General features: G+C 38.2%; 1 protein-coding gene across 7 annotated transcripts in view; it reads right to left on the bottom strand.

Moving 5' to 3' along the window:
- srpk2 (SRSF protein kinase 2) overlaps window positions 1–18,733 on the bottom strand; it is a 76,181-nt gene that overhangs the window by 20,817 nt on the left and 36,631 nt on the right. For all 7 annotated transcript variants that reach the window (XM_084933929.1, XM_084933933.1, XM_084933930.1 and 4 more), the window contains 2 exons: window positions 3,951–4,102; window positions 2,040–2,148 (listed from right to left, as the gene is read on the bottom strand). In XM_084933929.1, the coding sequence (XP_084790055.1) occupies window positions 2,040–2,148; window positions 3,951–4,102 (261 nt within the window). The remainder of the gene's footprint in view (window positions 1–2,039; window positions 2,149–3,950; window positions 4,103–18,733) is intronic.

The following is an 18,733-nucleotide window of genomic DNA, read 5'->3' as shown; positions in this document are numbered from 1 at the left end:
ACACACGCATCATTTTTATTTTATAGTGACTCACACGCTAACAGGTTGTTGAAGCCAGCAAAGCTGATTAATGCCACCCCGTGAGAGAGATGAAAATAGGAATCACCGACTGAACCAAGTATTAACGCGCAACGTCAGCCTAGGCTTTGCTGGTTGTCATTCACACTACCCACACTGCCACTGGAAATGCATATGTATGAGCTGTGTGGCATTTAATTAACATTAAACAATCTTAACATTGTGAAATAGCACAACACTGACACGCCTCTTTGTCTTCCTCACGGCCCACATTTAAACTCTTTGTAATCAGGTTATCATGCTGAATATATTCAGTTATTACCATCTAACCACGTTCTGTTACATTATTTCAGAACATTTGGCGTCTATTGCTTCATTTAGCTATTTTTCAAAGAAATCAATATTTGCTAGCTGTAGACTGAAGTGAGTAAATCCTTTGTGCTTTGTTTTGTTACAAAGTGAACAGGCACAGTCTGAACTGGAGACAAACCAACTTCAGATTTCACTTCACATTAATGGTAGCGTGTTTCAATATGAGCAGATGAAAAAGAAGAGTGGAATTTCTCACCTACGCCTATACTGCTCTCATAAAAACTGCTAAATGTTGACCTGACATTCATTGTGCATTTACACGATGCACTATAGAGATTGCACAGGCCCATTAAAGAGGAGCGCTGCACTACAATGTTATCCTATGCCTTCTGTTTCCTGAACTATGGAAACAATTCCTGGAGAAAGGACGAAACAAAAACACTGAAAGAACAGAACAGAAAACATGCACTTCAGAAGCCGCGAGTCAGCGATCTAAAGAGAACAGAGAAATGCATCTCATCAGGCAACGGCATGCATTCATATATTCAGTGAAAAATTCAGTGGAAAAGCAAAAATTCATAAAAAGAGAATGAGTGGTGAGTAATGCACATCTAAGACTGAGAGATGGGGGAAAAAAGAGGTTTATTCCTCTGATATTGATTCGTGTGTGGATTGCTGTATGTTTCAAAACATGTATTGTGCCGTTTATGACACATTGATGGCCTCAGCCACTCCAGCTCTGTCCTAGCCAGTCCCCTAGAGTAGAGGACCAGAGGAGGTGGGTAAGAGGAGGACGTTAGCCAAGCTAATCTCCATTGCGGGCAACAGCCGCTCCCCCTCCATGTGACTGTAGAGGCCCTGAGCAGCTCCTTCAGCAGTACACTGTTACAGCCACCGTGTAGGACGGAGCGCTATTGAGGTCCGTCATCTCGACACAATTCACACTGTAAAATATGCACACATGATAAACACCTGCTAAAAATATATTTTATTCCAACTGCATTTTGTGTATATATAAAAAAATCTTTTTTATATATTTTTCTTAGTGTGGGAAAAGGTTATCATGGTTAACTCAAACTAAACTAAAAAAGACAAAAAACAATTTCAAAATACAAAACTATAATAACTCCGATGTGGGATTAATAAAGTTTATACATATCTCTTCAAAATGACATACAGTGAAAGGTCAGTATTTGTTGGGGACCGTCCCTACAGTAACCCAACTCGCTAGCTTATGACCACCATTAGTGTAATTAACACTGGTGAATAAATTAGTTGGTGTGTATGTGCGCGAATCACTGAAAGGTGACACTGGGCTGATGATACCGTTAACCATCCACCTCGGTTGCCTTGTGAACACACAAACAACATCACAGTGTAAATAGATGGCTTTGATGCCAGCACAGGGTGGTGTTGCTTGCAGCTGCCATTGTGGTGACGTGCCAAATGTGGTCGAAAAAGGGCATATGCAGTGCAGACGGCTTATGTGAGGCAAGAGGATGAGAACAAGCGTTGCTGTGCACGGGTGTGAACGAGAGGTTAGGAGTATACGAGCGCTCTCTTTTTTCCTAGATCAAGTGTTGTGGTTGATGTGTGTGTGGTTAGTGTGTGTGTGTGTGTGTTTATGTGTGTGTGTGTGCGCACACAAGAGAAACATGAAGCAGAATCTGAAAGCCTTTGCTGTATATAAACATTAATGTGTGACTCACTGGATGTCCCAGCATAGCCATACGGTGGAGAAGTGGCCCCACCCCAACTTCCTGATCACATGGTACCTCCCGTTGAACAAATCCCCGATCTTCACCGGATGGTACCCTCCTGAGAGAGAAAGGGGAAGGAGAACATGAAGGTTACAGTCGATAACCCTGCCATGACATGAAATCCATTAGCGAGTAAGAAGTGGAGGTAGGCCAGCAGGTGCATGGAGGGAGGAAGGGTCAGACAGCCGATTTCGCACATGAACTCTGCAAAGTGGATGAAGTTTGAGCACCGTCTGAAGCTGCCCTTTCTCAAATGTGGCACACGACAAGAGATTCTCTATGTCGCACACATTCACACCTGGAGAAACTCCAAGTTTAGGCAAGAGGAAAGAGCGTGCAGGAGGCTGCTCAGCTCTAGATTCTCACCTCTTCTATTCTCACATGGGCCGAGGGAAAAAAGAAGGTTTGGAGTTTTTTGAAATAGCAAAGCAGCAGGAAAGCACAGCAAAGCACATTTTACAGCCAGATGGGATCTATTTTTGACTATATATGTATATTTGATTAGATTATTCTGTTTTCTCTCTGTATCATGGATATATGTTTTGTTTTTTACAGTCTATTTAACATTGTGTGCACGTGCCCAGGGACCGCTGATATAAATATCTAGCTGCTAAACCCGGTAAAAGGTATATTTACTCCTATGAGATCAACCTTTTTTGTGCATGGTCCCTGAAAAGTAAAGAAAATGAACTAAAGCTAAACGAAGCTATACACAAATACACAATAAAGAGACAAATGAAAAACTTGATTTAAAATCTATAAAATTAGAACATTTGTCTTGACTTAAATCAATTTTTGCCAGGTAAAGCTTGCTAAGGCAAACCCAGTCTAACACAAGCTGGAATAAATCCTTCAGTTTTTGCTTAAAGTGTCGTTCAGCTTTGCTTTCCTTAAATGCACTTTATGGGTCTGGTTGTACTGCATTATGCAGCAAGGTGTTTCTGAAGGCTATAATAATGTATTGCAGGATTGCCATATTAATTCATTTAGTAAGGTGTACCTAATGTCATGGCAAATGAGTGTAACCAATTCCTCAAGTCATTACTGAGTCAGTTGAATTAAAGCGCTTAATATTTGCTGGTTCCAGCTTCTAGTGCTTCAACAGTGTTACTCACCAAAGCATTCCTAAGCAACACTACCTCACAGCTTTTCTTGAGTCATTAGGTTTCAGGTCAGCCTTGACATTTTCAATGAAACTAAACATTTCTTATAAACACAAAGTGCTGTATTCACTTTTCCTAAATGGGTTAAAAAGTGCACCGAGTGCTTTAAAAGTCCTTTAAAAGGTTCAGACTTAAAATTGAAAAGAAGCCAAACAACATAAACGAGATGTGATCTTTCCTCTTTTCTTTTTGTCTTTCATCTCACTGAAGTGAGATCTGACGCTTCGACTGTGCTTCTTCCAAAACACTTTCTAAACACAGTGAATGAAGCCATCTGGGAAAAAAGGAGAAAAGTTTTACTTGAAGTGATGTTCATGGTATGTGATCGAAACATGTTGAGGTGTACTGATTAAAGTGAAATACAATTTTACAGAGTGATGCACCATTTTGAAACGTGGCTGCGTTATAATTAATGCTTTGAATGTTGTAAAGCTGCCTTTGTCCTCCTGAGCTGTGGCAGGAAACTCAGTTCATCTCTGACATTTTGGTAAAAGTCGAGCAATTCTGAATTGGCTGTTATAATGTCTGCAAACATGAACTGCTAATCCCATCAGGATGGAACTCTGGAGAAATAAGGTAGGAAGACGAGCAAATACAGACAGAAACGGGGAGAAGAGACGGTGTGGGCCAGGGAGGCCAGCGCAGAGCTCCATAAGACAGAAGTGTGGGCTGGGACAGACGTGCGCATGTGACTGACCTTTGCAGTAGTCTGCGGGGTCCTCCTGCTCCTCATCGTCGGAGCCCAGGATCTCCTCCTCCGGCTCTGGGGGCCCAGCCGGCTCAGGGGGAGGTGGAGGGGGCGGCGGGGGAGGAGGAGCAGTCACCGGGGCTTTCTGCTGGGTGTCAGGCCTGTGAACACAACAGTGACACCAACGTTGGAAAGCTTTTCACCAGAAATCTGCCTTTCGTCTAAACATTTAACTTTTTAATATTTTGTGGGGTTTTTTAAGCTATGAATCACAGTGAGCACTACAGTGGCCTGAACGTTAAGTGCAGATGACTAATAGTAGAATAATAACTTGTGACATTTTCATACATATAAAATGTCAGCCCCGGAAGTGTTGCTGATTGGCATCGGCATCGAGTTCATGAAAGCTTTTAGATTTGATGTAATGAACAAACTGTGCCAGACGGGTCGTGACGCCGCGTGACGTGTTGCACGTCTGCTTTTGGAATAAATAAAAGACCAACGACAGCAAGCATGAACATCAAAAATCAGCGTTGCACAACATTTCAAGAGTAAGTCTACTGTCTGTAGCATGTGAGAATCAATATCAGGCAATCATGTTCCAGCAAAAACAATCAAATGATATACAGTAAAGCATTTTCTGCATCACAAGCCCCTTATTTACTTTTAATAAATGTCTCAAAGTCCTGTGCAGCAAAGAGGCCAAAACAAACTGCAAGTAATTTTAATGACGCGACAATTATTATTACCTCAGTAATTCAGTTTCAGTTTCAAACACAATGGACTAAAAAAAACAACCTTAAACTAGAAAATCTTAACTTGTATTCATATATATAATTATTTACTCATTTGCATTGATTATAATGAAAAAATACTCTTAAACTGTAAACAACTGTGGAATCAATGATGACTAAACACACGAATAAATATATATACACTTTTTTTTTTTTTACATTTTTTTAAACAGCTTATTCATTTATTAAAAATTATCTTTTTTTTTTTTACATTTATACATAGAATAAAAGCTTAATAAGATATTTAGAATGTTTTATTTGCATTGAATAGGACTGCGTATAATTTTCTTGTGCTTTTGAAATAATGACAAAGATTTTGATTCTGTATAAAGTTATCAGTCAGTCTAAACCATTGGACAGATATTTTTTATAGCTCAAACACAGTCAACTATAGCCAATCACATTTATCCAGCCCCTCAGACACAAATCTGCAGAAAAAAATAAATGTTTCCCCTCCAATAAAGCTTTAAATCCTGGAAAAATGTAGTGCCAAATAGAAACAGTCAATAGGTCAGACAAAGTTTGCTCCTAGGGTCATTTCCACAGTCACTTCTTTCAGTTAACAACCTTGTTCCACTTCCTTTCCCTTGTCTAAAACAGAACTGAACCCATGAGAGGGAGAAACGCTAAATAGGTTGCAGGACACAGGCTGACTTATTCTCCTGGCTTGGCTACATTTTGAGCATTTAGCTGGCACACTTATCCAGGGCACGGAACAATAACTGATCACAAAGTTTTCACCGTTTTTCTTTGGGACCCTGCCAAGGCGCATGTGGCTGTTTGTGTAGATTTTGAGAACATGCCTGCAATATTTCTGTACTGGGAAGGTTCCACTAAATCAGCGCCAAACCGACACTTTTTGTGCCATGCATCAGTCTGTTTTTTTCAAGCTAATGTACAGAACATAAGACATTTTGTATGTGTCATTTTTCTCTGTCGAATTAATGCACAATCCTTTTGTAGTTTAGTGCAAAACACACACAGAAGTACAAAACACGAGTCAAATGGACAAAAGGAAAAAAAGAGTTTGTAAAGAGTTACTTATTTCACAAATGAAACAGCTACAGAGCTTAATTCTGGGCTAGCTGTATGAAAGTCTAATATTGAGTCTGCTTCTGACCTCTAAAATCTCATGAAATAACTGGCTCTGTAATAGCTAAACATCTCCATTTTTTAATTTTGGACTTGGACACGTAGCGTGCAGCAAGAGTTTCACAGATTTCTTGCTGAAACTGTTGCCATCTATGGCCAATAAGAGCAGCGAGAGTGAACCAAAACAGTAAGGTTGAGGCCTGAAGAAGCTAAACAATGATGTGAAGCGATAAAACTCTGAAAAGATGTTTAAATATTGTGCTGAGCTAACATAATGTTATATAGCCACCATACCATATGGCATGCTGTGTGGCACAGTGTGAACAGCAAAGCCGGAGCTCTTCAAACTTCTGCCAACACAATGCTGCTGCTGCTAGTGCGAGGAGAAAGACAGACACCACATCTGACTAAATAACTGGATTTTAGTTACATATATAGCTTTATATAGATATGTATAAAAATGGGAGAGCTTCTTCTTGACAGCGATTTGTGTCTCCTCTCTGTCTCAAAATGGGGCATGTTATTCAAATATGTTCACTACTACACTATGGAGCCAGGACTAGTATTAGCACACATGAACACAAAATGTATTAAACTGTCTGAGTAGAGGGGAGATTGATTCAAGGCGGGTTGATCTTAAAACATTTTTTAAGATCAACAATCTTACAAATCAGTAAACAGCAATAAATAAATAAAATGATAAATGTAAATTAGCTAACATAAAAGCGTTCCACGAATACAAATTTCTGTCTGCTTATGCGTGGCAGTTTATGTCCATTTGCAGAAATCAAACAGCAATCAATAACCATCAGTGCAAAAACTACAGTTCCCCTAGTGGTCACTTCATACAAAAACATTTTGGCATCTACGCAGTTTCCCCCCTCAGAACCACACCACCTGTGTGAAGTCATCCAACCCAATACTGGTGTTTGATGAAGAAGCTCCCAGTTACAGTGTGTACCAGTGTTGCCAACTTAGCGACTTTGTCGCTATATTTAGCGAGTTTTCAGACCCCCTTAGCGACTTTTCTCTTATTCAGTCAGTTCTTCTTTTACTGTTATGCTGTTTTGTCGATCACAAGGTTTAAAACTACTAATAAACAAACACACACACACAAAGTAACTACCCCAGAGTGCCAATTTCGGGTCACTTTTGCTGGTCCAAGCTAAAGGAGCAGGGTTGGAATTGTGACATTACAAAAAACAATAATTGCTAAAATAAATTTAATTTGTAGTTCTAAATAAATTCTAAATGCATTTAGGACGTTTTTTACTCACTCTATGTCTCTTCCACGATGTTATTTCTCTCTCCAACAACATAGGTTACAATTACATTAGCATGTCCAATTATGCAAATTAGGCAATGACGTCATTTAGCGACTTCTAGCGACTTTTAGGACAGCCAATAGCGATTTTCCTTACTGAGGAGTTGGCAACACTGGTGCTTACACACCGAAAGCGATAGAAGCAACCAAAGAGTCAGGTTTACATGTAAAGTCAATGGAGGAGCGCGATGAAGCGCGACTGCGGTTCCCGCGACAAATCAGAAGCAGATTTGCATAGCGAAAACGCTTTTCTGCCTGTTTCGCGCGAACAATTAGCGCGACTAAAAAATACGCGAGTAAAATATGCGCTGCATTTTATGTGGTTCATTTTGTGCATTCGCGCTTATCGCATCTGCTGCTCAAGTTGGAAAAATCTGAACTCCAGGCTAGTCGCACCACGACAACCAACCGGGTAATGGAGTCACAGCATCAGCAGGACATGGATACTGATAAACACCTGAGCTACATGACACCAGCTGTTCTCTATACAGAGACAGGAATTAAAAAAAATAAACATACATATGCAACATGCTGGGATTAGATAAAAAAAAACAAAACCCTTCACTCACTATTATCAGTGCTAGGAAAAGGGAGTGAAAAATCTGCACTTAATCTTTATTTTTCTTCGGAAGCTTTGCCTTGTAGAGAGCTCGCTGTTTGAATGATATCTCTGGAAAACTGAATTAGACATCAAAGCAGAGGCTAGCAGAAGCCAAAACACTTTGTACTCAGCATCACCTCACGGTACCTTCAGCATGATCAGATGCTAAAATTAAGGCGAAAAACCCCCCCCGAAACAAACCAACAAACACACAAAGCCGTAGCTTGTGAGCCGTTATAAAAATGTGGTCACAGGCAGAGACACATGATGGAGCCTCTTGGTATGTTGCCACGGCAACTGTAGAGCAAGGAGGGGTGGTGAGTTGGTGGTACTCCGGACTCAAAGCGTTAATGTGATTGGCCAAAACACATGCATGCATACACAGATACACCGTGGCAGCTAAAGGTGACAGATAACTTGGCATTGAAATTTGATTAGTATTTTACAGCTGTCTCTCTCTTACACACACACACACACACACACACACACACACACACAAGCAGTCGAAGGCTGTGTCCTTGCAGTAGGATGCTACTTCTTTATCAAAGCAGTCACGTAGAGTGTCGTACATCACATCTATAAGCTCAGTGCTTTTATACGGCCCATCTTGCCATTGGCTGTACAAACACTTAGCCCCCATAACTTTCTGGAGCTGAGCCAGGCAGTAAAAACACAAAGAGCAGAGACACCAGAGTCTGAAAGACGGGCAGAGGAGAAACCATGACAGAATACAGAAGTAACCAGCAGACAGAAAAAAAAACACAAAAACAAGAAACAAAGAAAAAAAAGAATCAGAAAGGTGAGACGAAAAAATAAGGAAGAGAAATAAACAGAGACCGAGAGGCAAAGCAAGAGGCAGACAGCCAGAGGGACAGAAAAGGCAGGGAGACAGTCAAACAGATTATGCAGGCAGTGCAGAGACTGATATGGAGAGACAGATGAGAGACATATAGAAGAAGACGGTTCAGCAGAGAGAGAAACAGGCAAACATAAGCAGGGACAGAAAAATAGAGGCAGAAAGAGAGAAGAAGGCCGACAACAAGAGAAGTTAATCTGAACAAAATGGAGACATAAACAGAGAAAAACTGAGAGAGTGAGAAGAAAGCAGCTCAAAGAAAGGAAAAAGACAAACAGCCTTGTCCTTTAACACCAAAATGCAGCTAAAGTCATTACCGCCAAAGACACGCACACTCTGATATTTGTGTGCTTTTTAAATGAAAAGTGAATTCACACAACATTCTGATCTTTATTTTTGTTATTACTGCCTAAGTTGTCCGTAACATTACTGTAAAACATCTGTAAACTATGTGCCACATTTGGCATTTTAAATGAGTGACGCTTATCCAATAAGTGTCCAGGGGCATCAGGCCAACCAGTCAGCTGTGATTAGTCTCCTCCCTAAGTTGTTAAAGGTGTCCTAATCAATTTACTTCACTAATTGGCACCAATTTGCACACTAAGACCACAATTTGCTTCCAATTCTACCGCACGTATGGGAAGTAGCTGCTGTATTTTTAGCCCTCATCATTATTTTCCCCTGATACTTTTACTCTGGATGTAAGTTGATTTTCACCCAGATTTCATTTAACATATTTTTGTGTAAACGCAAAAACAGTATGCTGATGATTTTAAATTAGCCAGTTACTGTGTGGTTTAAAACATCTTTACATCTTTTTAATTCCTTGTGCAATCTAGTTATCGACATACTAGCGCCCAATGCTAATATTATCATTAAAATGCTTTAAAGACCACTCAGTGGATCCCAAATTAAGCTAAATTAGCAGCAATTATTTCACAGTTCCTTGTTACGGTGTTTATCAAACACAGACTGACATTTTTGGTGCTTCTCAAAGAGGTATTAGCCAGAGGCAAATAACAATTACATTTGTTTCAGCAATTATTGTTAACTGGTTTCTTTTACTGAAGCATAACACACATTGTTGTTCATGAAATGGTCACAAAATGGAAAATGCAAAGATTTTTTTCGGGGTCAAATAATCTAAAACAGACTTGTTGGCTGTATTGGAGCAATCAGGCTTGCATGTGTAGTCACCGTCCAAATGACCATTATGAGGCAGGGAAAACCCCTGAGGTTAAAGTCTACAGAAAATAACTTGCAATGAAGAAGAGGATATTAGCATGAGAAAAATGGCACACAGCATGGGGGAAACAATTTACAGAGCTTTTTGAATGAACTGTGTCATTATTAAAATGCATTTTAAATGATAAAAATGCAGGAAATAAATAAAAAAAAGAAATTCATCTTTTTGAAGTTTTCGGTGCATGTTTCTGTCTCCAGTAACTGTCTGTTCTAGATGATTGCCTTGTAGTCAATATCACAGACTTACTGTCATGTGAAACAGTTTTTATGTATCGGGACTGTGCACCTCTAGGTCTTATCCTGATAATTGTGTGGATGCTTTAAGGCATCCACACTATTGTTTTCCTGTTTCTCTTTATTCTTTATACTTTATTCTAGTTGCTTCCGTACACTTTTTGGCACTTAACTACTTCCACAATTTTCAGCCGATTTTCACCGTTCAACTTTTAAACTATTCTGCTATTTTTGCTCTTTCCGGCTATATCTTTTGGTATTTTTCACTATTATACTTTTTAAAATATTCCACTTTTTTCCTTTAATTTGTCCCATTGAAATGAATGGGAATTCTGCTAAAACTTTCTTGTTTTTGCAACTTAACTACTTCCTCATATTTTCACGTAGAACAACCATTCAAACTTTAAAATGTTCACAAATTATTGGGCTATTCAGGTATAAATCAGCTTTTTCAAATCTTTTACCGTTTTACTTTTATGCCTCTTAAAGTTTTCAGTTGCAAAATTGTGATTTTTCACAAAATACATGCGTTGTTATGGTTGCTATGCACTTGGCTTCCAGTGTGCCACTGAAGGTTTCGCAGTCTTCTCTTCATGTCCGAACAACTGTTTGCTACTTGCTCAATTTTCACTCAACTTCCACAAATTATACATCAAAACGTAGGTATTTTTGCTGGCTTTCAGAAAATGTCACCATCATTGTTGTGAGATTTATAGAATTTTGGCAAATCTCCTCAGACCAACACAAAGTCTCAAAACTCTCCATAGAAAGTCAATGGAGAGTTTGTTCAAAATCACCGCTGGATTTCTGTAATGAGAGGCATATTCGAATCGTCATATCTCCTTAACGAAGCGAAGTTCAAACATGAGGCTTGTCCCAGTATATCTTCAGACACTCCTGACGCTCACAATTCAAGAATGTTTTTCTCACCTATTACCGTTCTGAAATGAGTTGGACTTGTTTGAGGGTAGGAAATTCGTCCTTCGCTCAGATTTCTTCAGATTTCAAACTCTGGAAATGAACCACTTTTTTCTCTCGTCATATCTTTTTGATGGATTTCCACAGAGACCTGAAAATTTCCATGACTGTTCACCAAAGCCTGCTGTCTCTTACGGTGAAAGAATGATATCGATACTCCAAATAGATTTAGAGTTACAAAGCGTTGTTTGAGGGCAGGTCAAGGCAGTTTTTGCTTCGCTCTACTCAGTTATGGTGCATTAGAAGTCAAATATCTTTAATAATTCATATTTTAATGATAAATTGTCAACACTGGAAGATTCCCCCATCTCTTCTGAACAAAACGGTGTAAGAATGACCGTTCTAGCCCCTACGGTTAGGAAATTATGGTCATTTGTTTGAGGGGAGTCGTCACTATGAGAAATAGACTGCAAAAGTCCTGTGTCTCTCTGTGCTGCATGCACCTGTTTTGGCGGGAAAAAGTGCACAGGCTCTCTGATTGGTGGATTCAAATTCAGCAGCTCCCAGTCTTTGACCTAGAAACATACTTCTCTCTCCCTGTGTGTGTGTGAGTGTGAGTGTGTGTGTGTGTGAGTGTGTGTATGTGTGTGAGTGTGAGTGTGTGTGTGTGTGTGTGTGTGTGTGTGTGTGTGAGAGAGAGAGAGAGAGAGAGAGCGCCTTTTTATGGGATGATCTCATTGTAAGATTCAAATTCAATATATTTAGACTGCTTGACTGAATTGGATCTTGTGTGTGTGTCTCTCTGTGCATGTGTGTTTGCATGTGTGTCCATATTTGTGATTCTGTGGCTGTTATATTTTTTTTGCCGATTTTTTTCATTTAACAAGTATATTTTAGGGACCCTCAGCATGTTCAGCATTTTTTCAGCTGTCCATTTTGCTTTTCCAATTTTTCTGTTTAAGTTATCACTATTGTGCTAAATCATACTATTTCTCCTATTTTATAAGATTTGTGTTAATTTAGTATTTCTGCCAAATATAGTATTTCTTATTAATTATAGTTTGTCTACCAAATCATAGTACAGCATTTTTGCTTTTTATAGTATTTGTGCTTAATATAGTATTTCTGCTAAATGTAGTATTTATGCTTAATCATACTATTTCTATATATTTCTGCCAGGCAGCCAATCCTCTGTGAGGACTGAGACATTCAAATGCACATATCAGGGCCTGCACGGCTTCCCAGCCAGCCAATCATATCTGAGGTCTGCCGTTTCTTCTCTCGTCATATCTCAGCGACGGATGTACAGAGAGCAATGAAAATCGCGGTCAAAGTACACCAAAGTCCGCTGATTCACCCAGTACAAGAATCATGTTTCTAGTCCACCTAGTTTTTGAGTTACACAACGTTTTGTAAGTCCAAAAAACGGCACTTTTTGCCTCTCACCGCGATCTGATTCTGACTGCTCATCACCCTGTTTTTCAAGGCGCCCGCTCTCTCTCCCAGTGGCGCAGTTGGTAATGACACGGGTCTGCAACCCAGACGTCGTGGGTTCGATTCCACCTTAGTCAACATGTTTTTTTCCCTACAAATTAATACACTATCACAGACCAGTAATTCATATTCATCATTTATTACAATTCTGCAAACATTTAGCATTTTACCAGCTTTTCTAATATGGACCTCACATTCTTGTTAACACTCCATGGCACAAATACTCTTCCCTTTAGGCTCTGTGTATGTGTATCAATATTTCTCCCATGTTAAAGTATTACTCCTCCATAATTGTATTTCTGTTAAATCAAAGTACTTTTACTACATCTTGGTACTTCTGCTCAATCATAGTATTTCTGCTAAATCATAGTATTTCTGCTACTTTTTGGTACTTGTGCTAAATACAGTATTTCTGCTAAATCATACTATTTCTGCTATTTTATAGGATTTGAGGTAAATATAGTATTTCTGCCAAATATAGTATTTCTACCAAATATAGTATTTCTAATAATTATAGTTTTTCTCCCAAATCATAGCACAGTATTCCTGCTTTTTATAGTATTTGTGCTTAATATAGTATGTCTGCTTTTTATAGGATTTGTGCTTAATATAGTATGTCTGCTTTTTATAGTATTTGTGCTTAATATAGTATGTCTGCTTTTTATAGTATTTGTGCTTAATATAATATGTCTGCTTTTTATAGGATTTGTGCTTAATATAGTATTTCTGCTAAATGTAGTATTTATGCTTAATCATACTATTTCTATATATTTCTGCCAGGCAGCCAATCCTCTGTGAGGACTGAGACATTCAAATGCACATATCAGGGCCTGCACGGCTTCCCAGCCAGCCAATCATATCTGAGGTCTGCCGTTTCTTCTCTCGTCATATCTCAGCGACGGATGTACAGAGAGCAATGAAAATCGCGGTCAAAGTACACCAAAGTCCGCTGATTCACCCAGTACAAGAATTATGCTTCTAGTCCACCTAGTTTTTGAGTTACACAACGTTTTGTAACTCCAAAAAAACGGCGCTTTTGCCTCTCACCGCGATCTAATTCTGACTGCTCATCACCCTGTTTTTCAAAGCGCCCGCTCTCTTTCCCAGTGGCGCAGTTGGTAATGACACGGGTCTGCAACCCAGACGTCGTGGGTTCGATTCCACCTTAGTCAACATGTTTTTTTCCCTACAAATTAATACACTATCACAGACCAGTAATTCATATTCATCATTTATTACAATTCTGCAAACTTTTAGCATTTTACCAGCTTTTCTAATATGGACCTCACATTCTTGTTAACACTCCATGGCACAAATACTCTTCCCTTTAGGCTCTGTGTATGTGTGTGTGTATCAATATTTCTCCCATTTTAAAGTATTACTCCTCCATAATTGTATTTCTGTTAAATCAAAGTACTTTTACTACATCTTAGTACTTCTGCTCAATCATAGTATTTCTGCTAAATCATAGTATTTTTGCCAAATCATGGTTTTTGTGCCAAATCATAACATTTGTCTTATGTTATAGTATTACTACTAAGTGGAGGAATATCTGTCATTTTACAGTATATGTGCTGATTACAGTATTTCTGCTAAATCATAGTATTACTACTATATTATATTTTTTTTTCTAAATATAGCATTTCTGCTATATAATTATATTTCTGCTATGTTATAATATTTGTGGTAAACCAGAGTATTTGTGCTGAAACATAGTATTTCTGCCAAATGATAGTATTTCTGTCAAATTATAGTATTTGTGCTAAGACATAGTATTAATTCAAAATGACAATATTCATAGTTCATCACAGTGTCTCTGGTAAATCACAGTATTTCTGCTCTGTTGTACTATTTTTCTAAATCATAGTGTTTTTGTAATGCTTAAGTATTTTTGGCTAAATATATTCTTTCTGTTATCTTATACTATTTCTCCTAAATTCTTGTATTTTTGAGAAGTTATCATGTTTCTGGTAAGTTACATTATTTCTGCTAAGTTTTGCTATGCTATTGTATTTCTGCCAAGTATTATGTTTCCTCTAAGATATTGCAGTTCTGCTAAGTTATTCCATTTTAGCAAAGTTCCTTTGCTTCTGCAAAGTTTTTACAATTTCTGCAACTTTTCAGCTTTTTCAGCTACTTTTTGCATACAGCTTCAGCTTTAAAGCATCCACACTGCATTTTCGCAGGAAATGCAAATTTTTCTAGTTATTGTGTGGATGCTTTAAGCATCCACACTATTGAGTTCCTCTTGGGACTTCCGTACACTTTTTGGCACTTAACTACTTCCACAATTTTCAGCCGATTTTCACCGTTCAAATTTTAAACTATTCTGCTATTTCTGCTAATGTGTGCTATGACTTTTGGTATTTTTCACTATTATACTTTTTAAAATATTAAGCTTAATTTGTCCCATTGAAATGAATGGGAAACTTCTGCAATTCTGCTAAAATTTGCTTGTTTTTGAAACTTAACTACTTCCTCATATTTTCACGTAGAACAACCATTCAAACTTTAAAATGTTCTCAAATTATTGGGCTATTCAGGTATAAATCAGCTTTTTCAAATCTTTTACCGTTTTACTTTTATGCCTCTTAAAGTTTTCAGTTGCAAAATTGTGATTTTTCACAAAATACATGCGTTGTTATGGTTGCTATGCACTTGGCTTCCAGTGTGCCACTGAAGGTTTTGCAGTCTTCTCTTCATGTCCGAACAACTTCTTGCTACTTGCTCAATTTTCACTCAACTTCCACAAATTATACATCAAAACGTAGGTATTTTTGCTGGCTTTCCGAAAATGTCACTATCATTGTTGTGGGATTTATAGAATTTTGGCAAATCTCCTCAGACCAACACAAAGTCGCAAAACTCTCCATAGAAAGTCAATGGAGAGCTTGTTCAAAATCACCGCTTGATTTCTGTAATGAGAGGCATATTCGAATCGTCATATCTCCTTAACGAAGCAAAGTTAAGACATAAGGCTTGTCCCAGTATATCTTCAGACACTCCTGACGCTCACAATTCAAGAATTATTTTCTCACCTATTACCGTTCTGAAATGAGTTAGACTTGTTTGAGGGTAGGAAATTCGTCCTTCGCTCAGATTTCTTCAGATTTCAAACTCTGGAAATGAACCACTTTTTTCTCTCGTCATATCTTTTTAATGGATTTCCACAGAGACCTGAAAATTTCCATGACTGTTCACCAAAGCCTGCTGTCTCTTACGGTGAAAGAATGATATTGATACTCCAAATAGATTTAGAGTTAGAAAGCGTTGTTTGAGGGCAAGTCAAGGCAGTTTTTGCTTTGCTCTACTCAGTTATGGTGCATTAGAAGTCAAATATCTTTAATAATTCATATTTTAATGATAAATTGTCAACACTGGAAGATTCCCCCATCTCTTCTGAACAAAACGGTGTAAGAATGACCGTTCTAGCCCCTACGGTTAGGAAATTATGGTCATTTGTTTGAGGGGAGTCGTCACTATGAGAAATAGACTGCAAAAATCCTGTGTCTCTCTGTGCTGCGTGCACCTGTTTTGGCGGTGCACAGGCTCTCTGATTGGTGGATTCAAATTCAGCAGCTCCCAGGCTTTGACCTAGAAACTTACTTCTCTCTCCCTGTGTGTGTGTGTGTGTGTGTGTGTGTGTGTGTGTGTGTGTGTGTGTGTGTGTGTGTGACAGAGAGCGAGCGAGAGAGAGAGAAAGCCTTTTTATGGGATGGTCTCATTGTAAGATTTAAATTCAATATATTTAGACTGGTTGACTGAATTGGATCTTGTGTGTGTGTGTGTGTGTGTGTGTGTGTGTGTGTGTGTGTGACAGAGAGAGAGAGGGAGAGAGAGAGAGAGAGAGAGAGAGAGAGAGAGAGCCTTTTTATGGGATGATCTCATTGTAAGATTCAAATTCAATATATTTAGACTGGTTGACTGAATTGGATCTTGTGTGTGTGTGTGTGTGTGTGTGTGTGTGTGTGTGTGTGTGTGTGTGTGTGTGTGTGTGTGTGTGTGTGCGAGACAACCACAGAGAGAGAGAGAGAGAGAGAAAGCCTTTTACAGTATTCTGCAAACTTTTATGATTTTACCAGCTTTTCTAATATGGACCTCAGATTCTTGTTAACACTCCATGGCACAAATACTGTTCCCTTTAGGCTCTGTGTATGTGTGTGTGTATCAATATTTCTCCCATTTTAAAGTATTACTCCTCCATAATTGTATTTCTGTTAAATCAAAGTACTTTTACTAAATCTTAGTACTTCTGCTCAATCATAGTATTTTGCCAAATCTTTGTTTTTGTGCCAAATCATAACATTTGTCTTATGTTATAGTATTACTACTAAGTGGAGGAATTTCTGTCATGTTACAGTATATGTCCTGATTACAGTATTTCTGCTAAATCATAGTATTTCTACTATATTATATTTTTCTCTCTAAATATAGCACTTCTGCTGTATAATTGTATTTCTGCTATGTTATAATATTTGTGCTAAACCAGAGTATTTGTGCTGAAACATAGTATTTCTGCCAAATGATAGTATTTCTGCTAAATTATAGTATTTGTGCTAAAACATAGTCTTAATTTAAAATTACAATATTCATAGTTCATCACAGTGTCTCTGGTAAATCACAGTATTTCTGCTATGTTGTACTATTTTTCTAAATCATAGTGTTTCCGTAATGTTTAAGTATTTTTGGCTAAATATATTCTTTCTGTTATCTTATACTATTTCTCCTAAATTCTTGTATTTTTGAGAAGTTATCATGTTTCTGGTAAGTTACAATATTTCTGCTAAGTTCTGCTGTGCTATTGTATTTCTGCCAAGTATTATGTTTCCTCTAAGATATTGCAGTTCTGCTAAGTTATTACATTTTAGCAAAGTTCCTTTGCTTCTGCAAAGTTTTTACAATTTCTGCAACTTTTCAGCTTTTTCAGCTAGTTTTTGCATACAGCTTCAGCTTTAAAGCATCCACACTGCATTTTCGCAGGAAATGCAAATTTTTCTAGTTCCTTTATTGGGACAAACTTTCACTATTGTAAGAGGTGCTGCTGCTGACTATCAGGATGACAAGGCCGTGTCTCGGTGCAATGTGGGAGAAGCAGCCTTTTGTACGGTATATGTATTTTTGTGTTCGTATAAAAGAGGACGGTTGTATGTTTGTTCTGCTGAGCCCTACTCGCCACTCCTGCAGTAATTCATGCTTTAAACAGGGCATTATATACAGTTTTCTCTGAAATTTTTTTTATTCTGTTCAAATACATCTGACTATATAGCACAGGTTGGGGCAGGAGTCCTTAAGGTTATAACCCTGTACTGTGGAGGTAAATAGGTGCAGAATTTGCCTTGCATCCTTCAACATTTTGTTACGTGTGCGAACATGCCCAGACTGCTTCCTGACATCCTCACCCAAGTGAATGTGTGTGTGTGTGTTCACGAGAACATATTTGAGCCCACTAGGAAATGCACAGCCCTTTTTCAGTCTCAGCATTTCCACACTCCCACCCTACAATGGCATCTATAGAGCCAGTGTTACATTTTCAACAGCCCAGTGCACTGGATCCAGTGTGATTTATCTAGACATCAGTTTACAACTGAATTTACTAAAGAGAACATTTCAATACGCACCACTACTGACGTACACATCGATTCAAACTTTGTTCTGGCCTAAAACAACACTAAAAAATTTACACTTTAATTTATCATTAAATAAGAAGAATAATAATACTATCCTGTTGGTCACTTCTAGCAACAACAGATCTTGATGCTAGTGTCTGAGCTCCATTACACCTTTCTCCCATTTGAAAAACTCCACAGGTAGGTGACTGAAACTGGGATTCCACCAAACACTCTTTACCAATTGTGAAGCAACTTTCCTGCCAGTAAATTCCCCATCATACCACAAATTGCCAACATGTCTGAGCATATTTACAAAAATATAAGTAGACGAAAGGTAAAACCTCGCCCAAAGACAGCAGAGATAGCAATGACACATTAGCTTAATATTAGCTCACTGACGATCAACTTTTACATTGGAAATTTAAATTTGAAGATTTAAATAAGGGGAGCAATGTATTATTTTTCAAGGTCAATAAATCCCAAGAAAAGCCAGAAAACAAGAATTTTCTCAACCTCCCTTCCTTTAAGCCCTGATCAAATTTAATTTTGAATATTTAAAAATAAGTTCAGGTATACCAGTCAACAAGACATTTAAGTCTAGACTCAAGAGTTCCTTGAGCACTGT

This window comes from Perissodus microlepis, chromosome 7 (assembly GCF_051167445.1).
Source record: "Perissodus microlepis isolate ML-2025 ecotype Zambia chromosome 7, ASM5116744v1, whole genome shotgun sequence".
In the NCBI taxonomy this organism is placed as follows: domain Eukaryota; kingdom Metazoa; phylum Chordata; class Actinopteri; order Cichliformes; family Cichlidae; genus Perissodus; species Perissodus microlepis.
The sequence above is the reverse complement of the archived record's forward strand: the minus strand, read 5'-3'. Positions and strand labels throughout refer to the sequence as shown.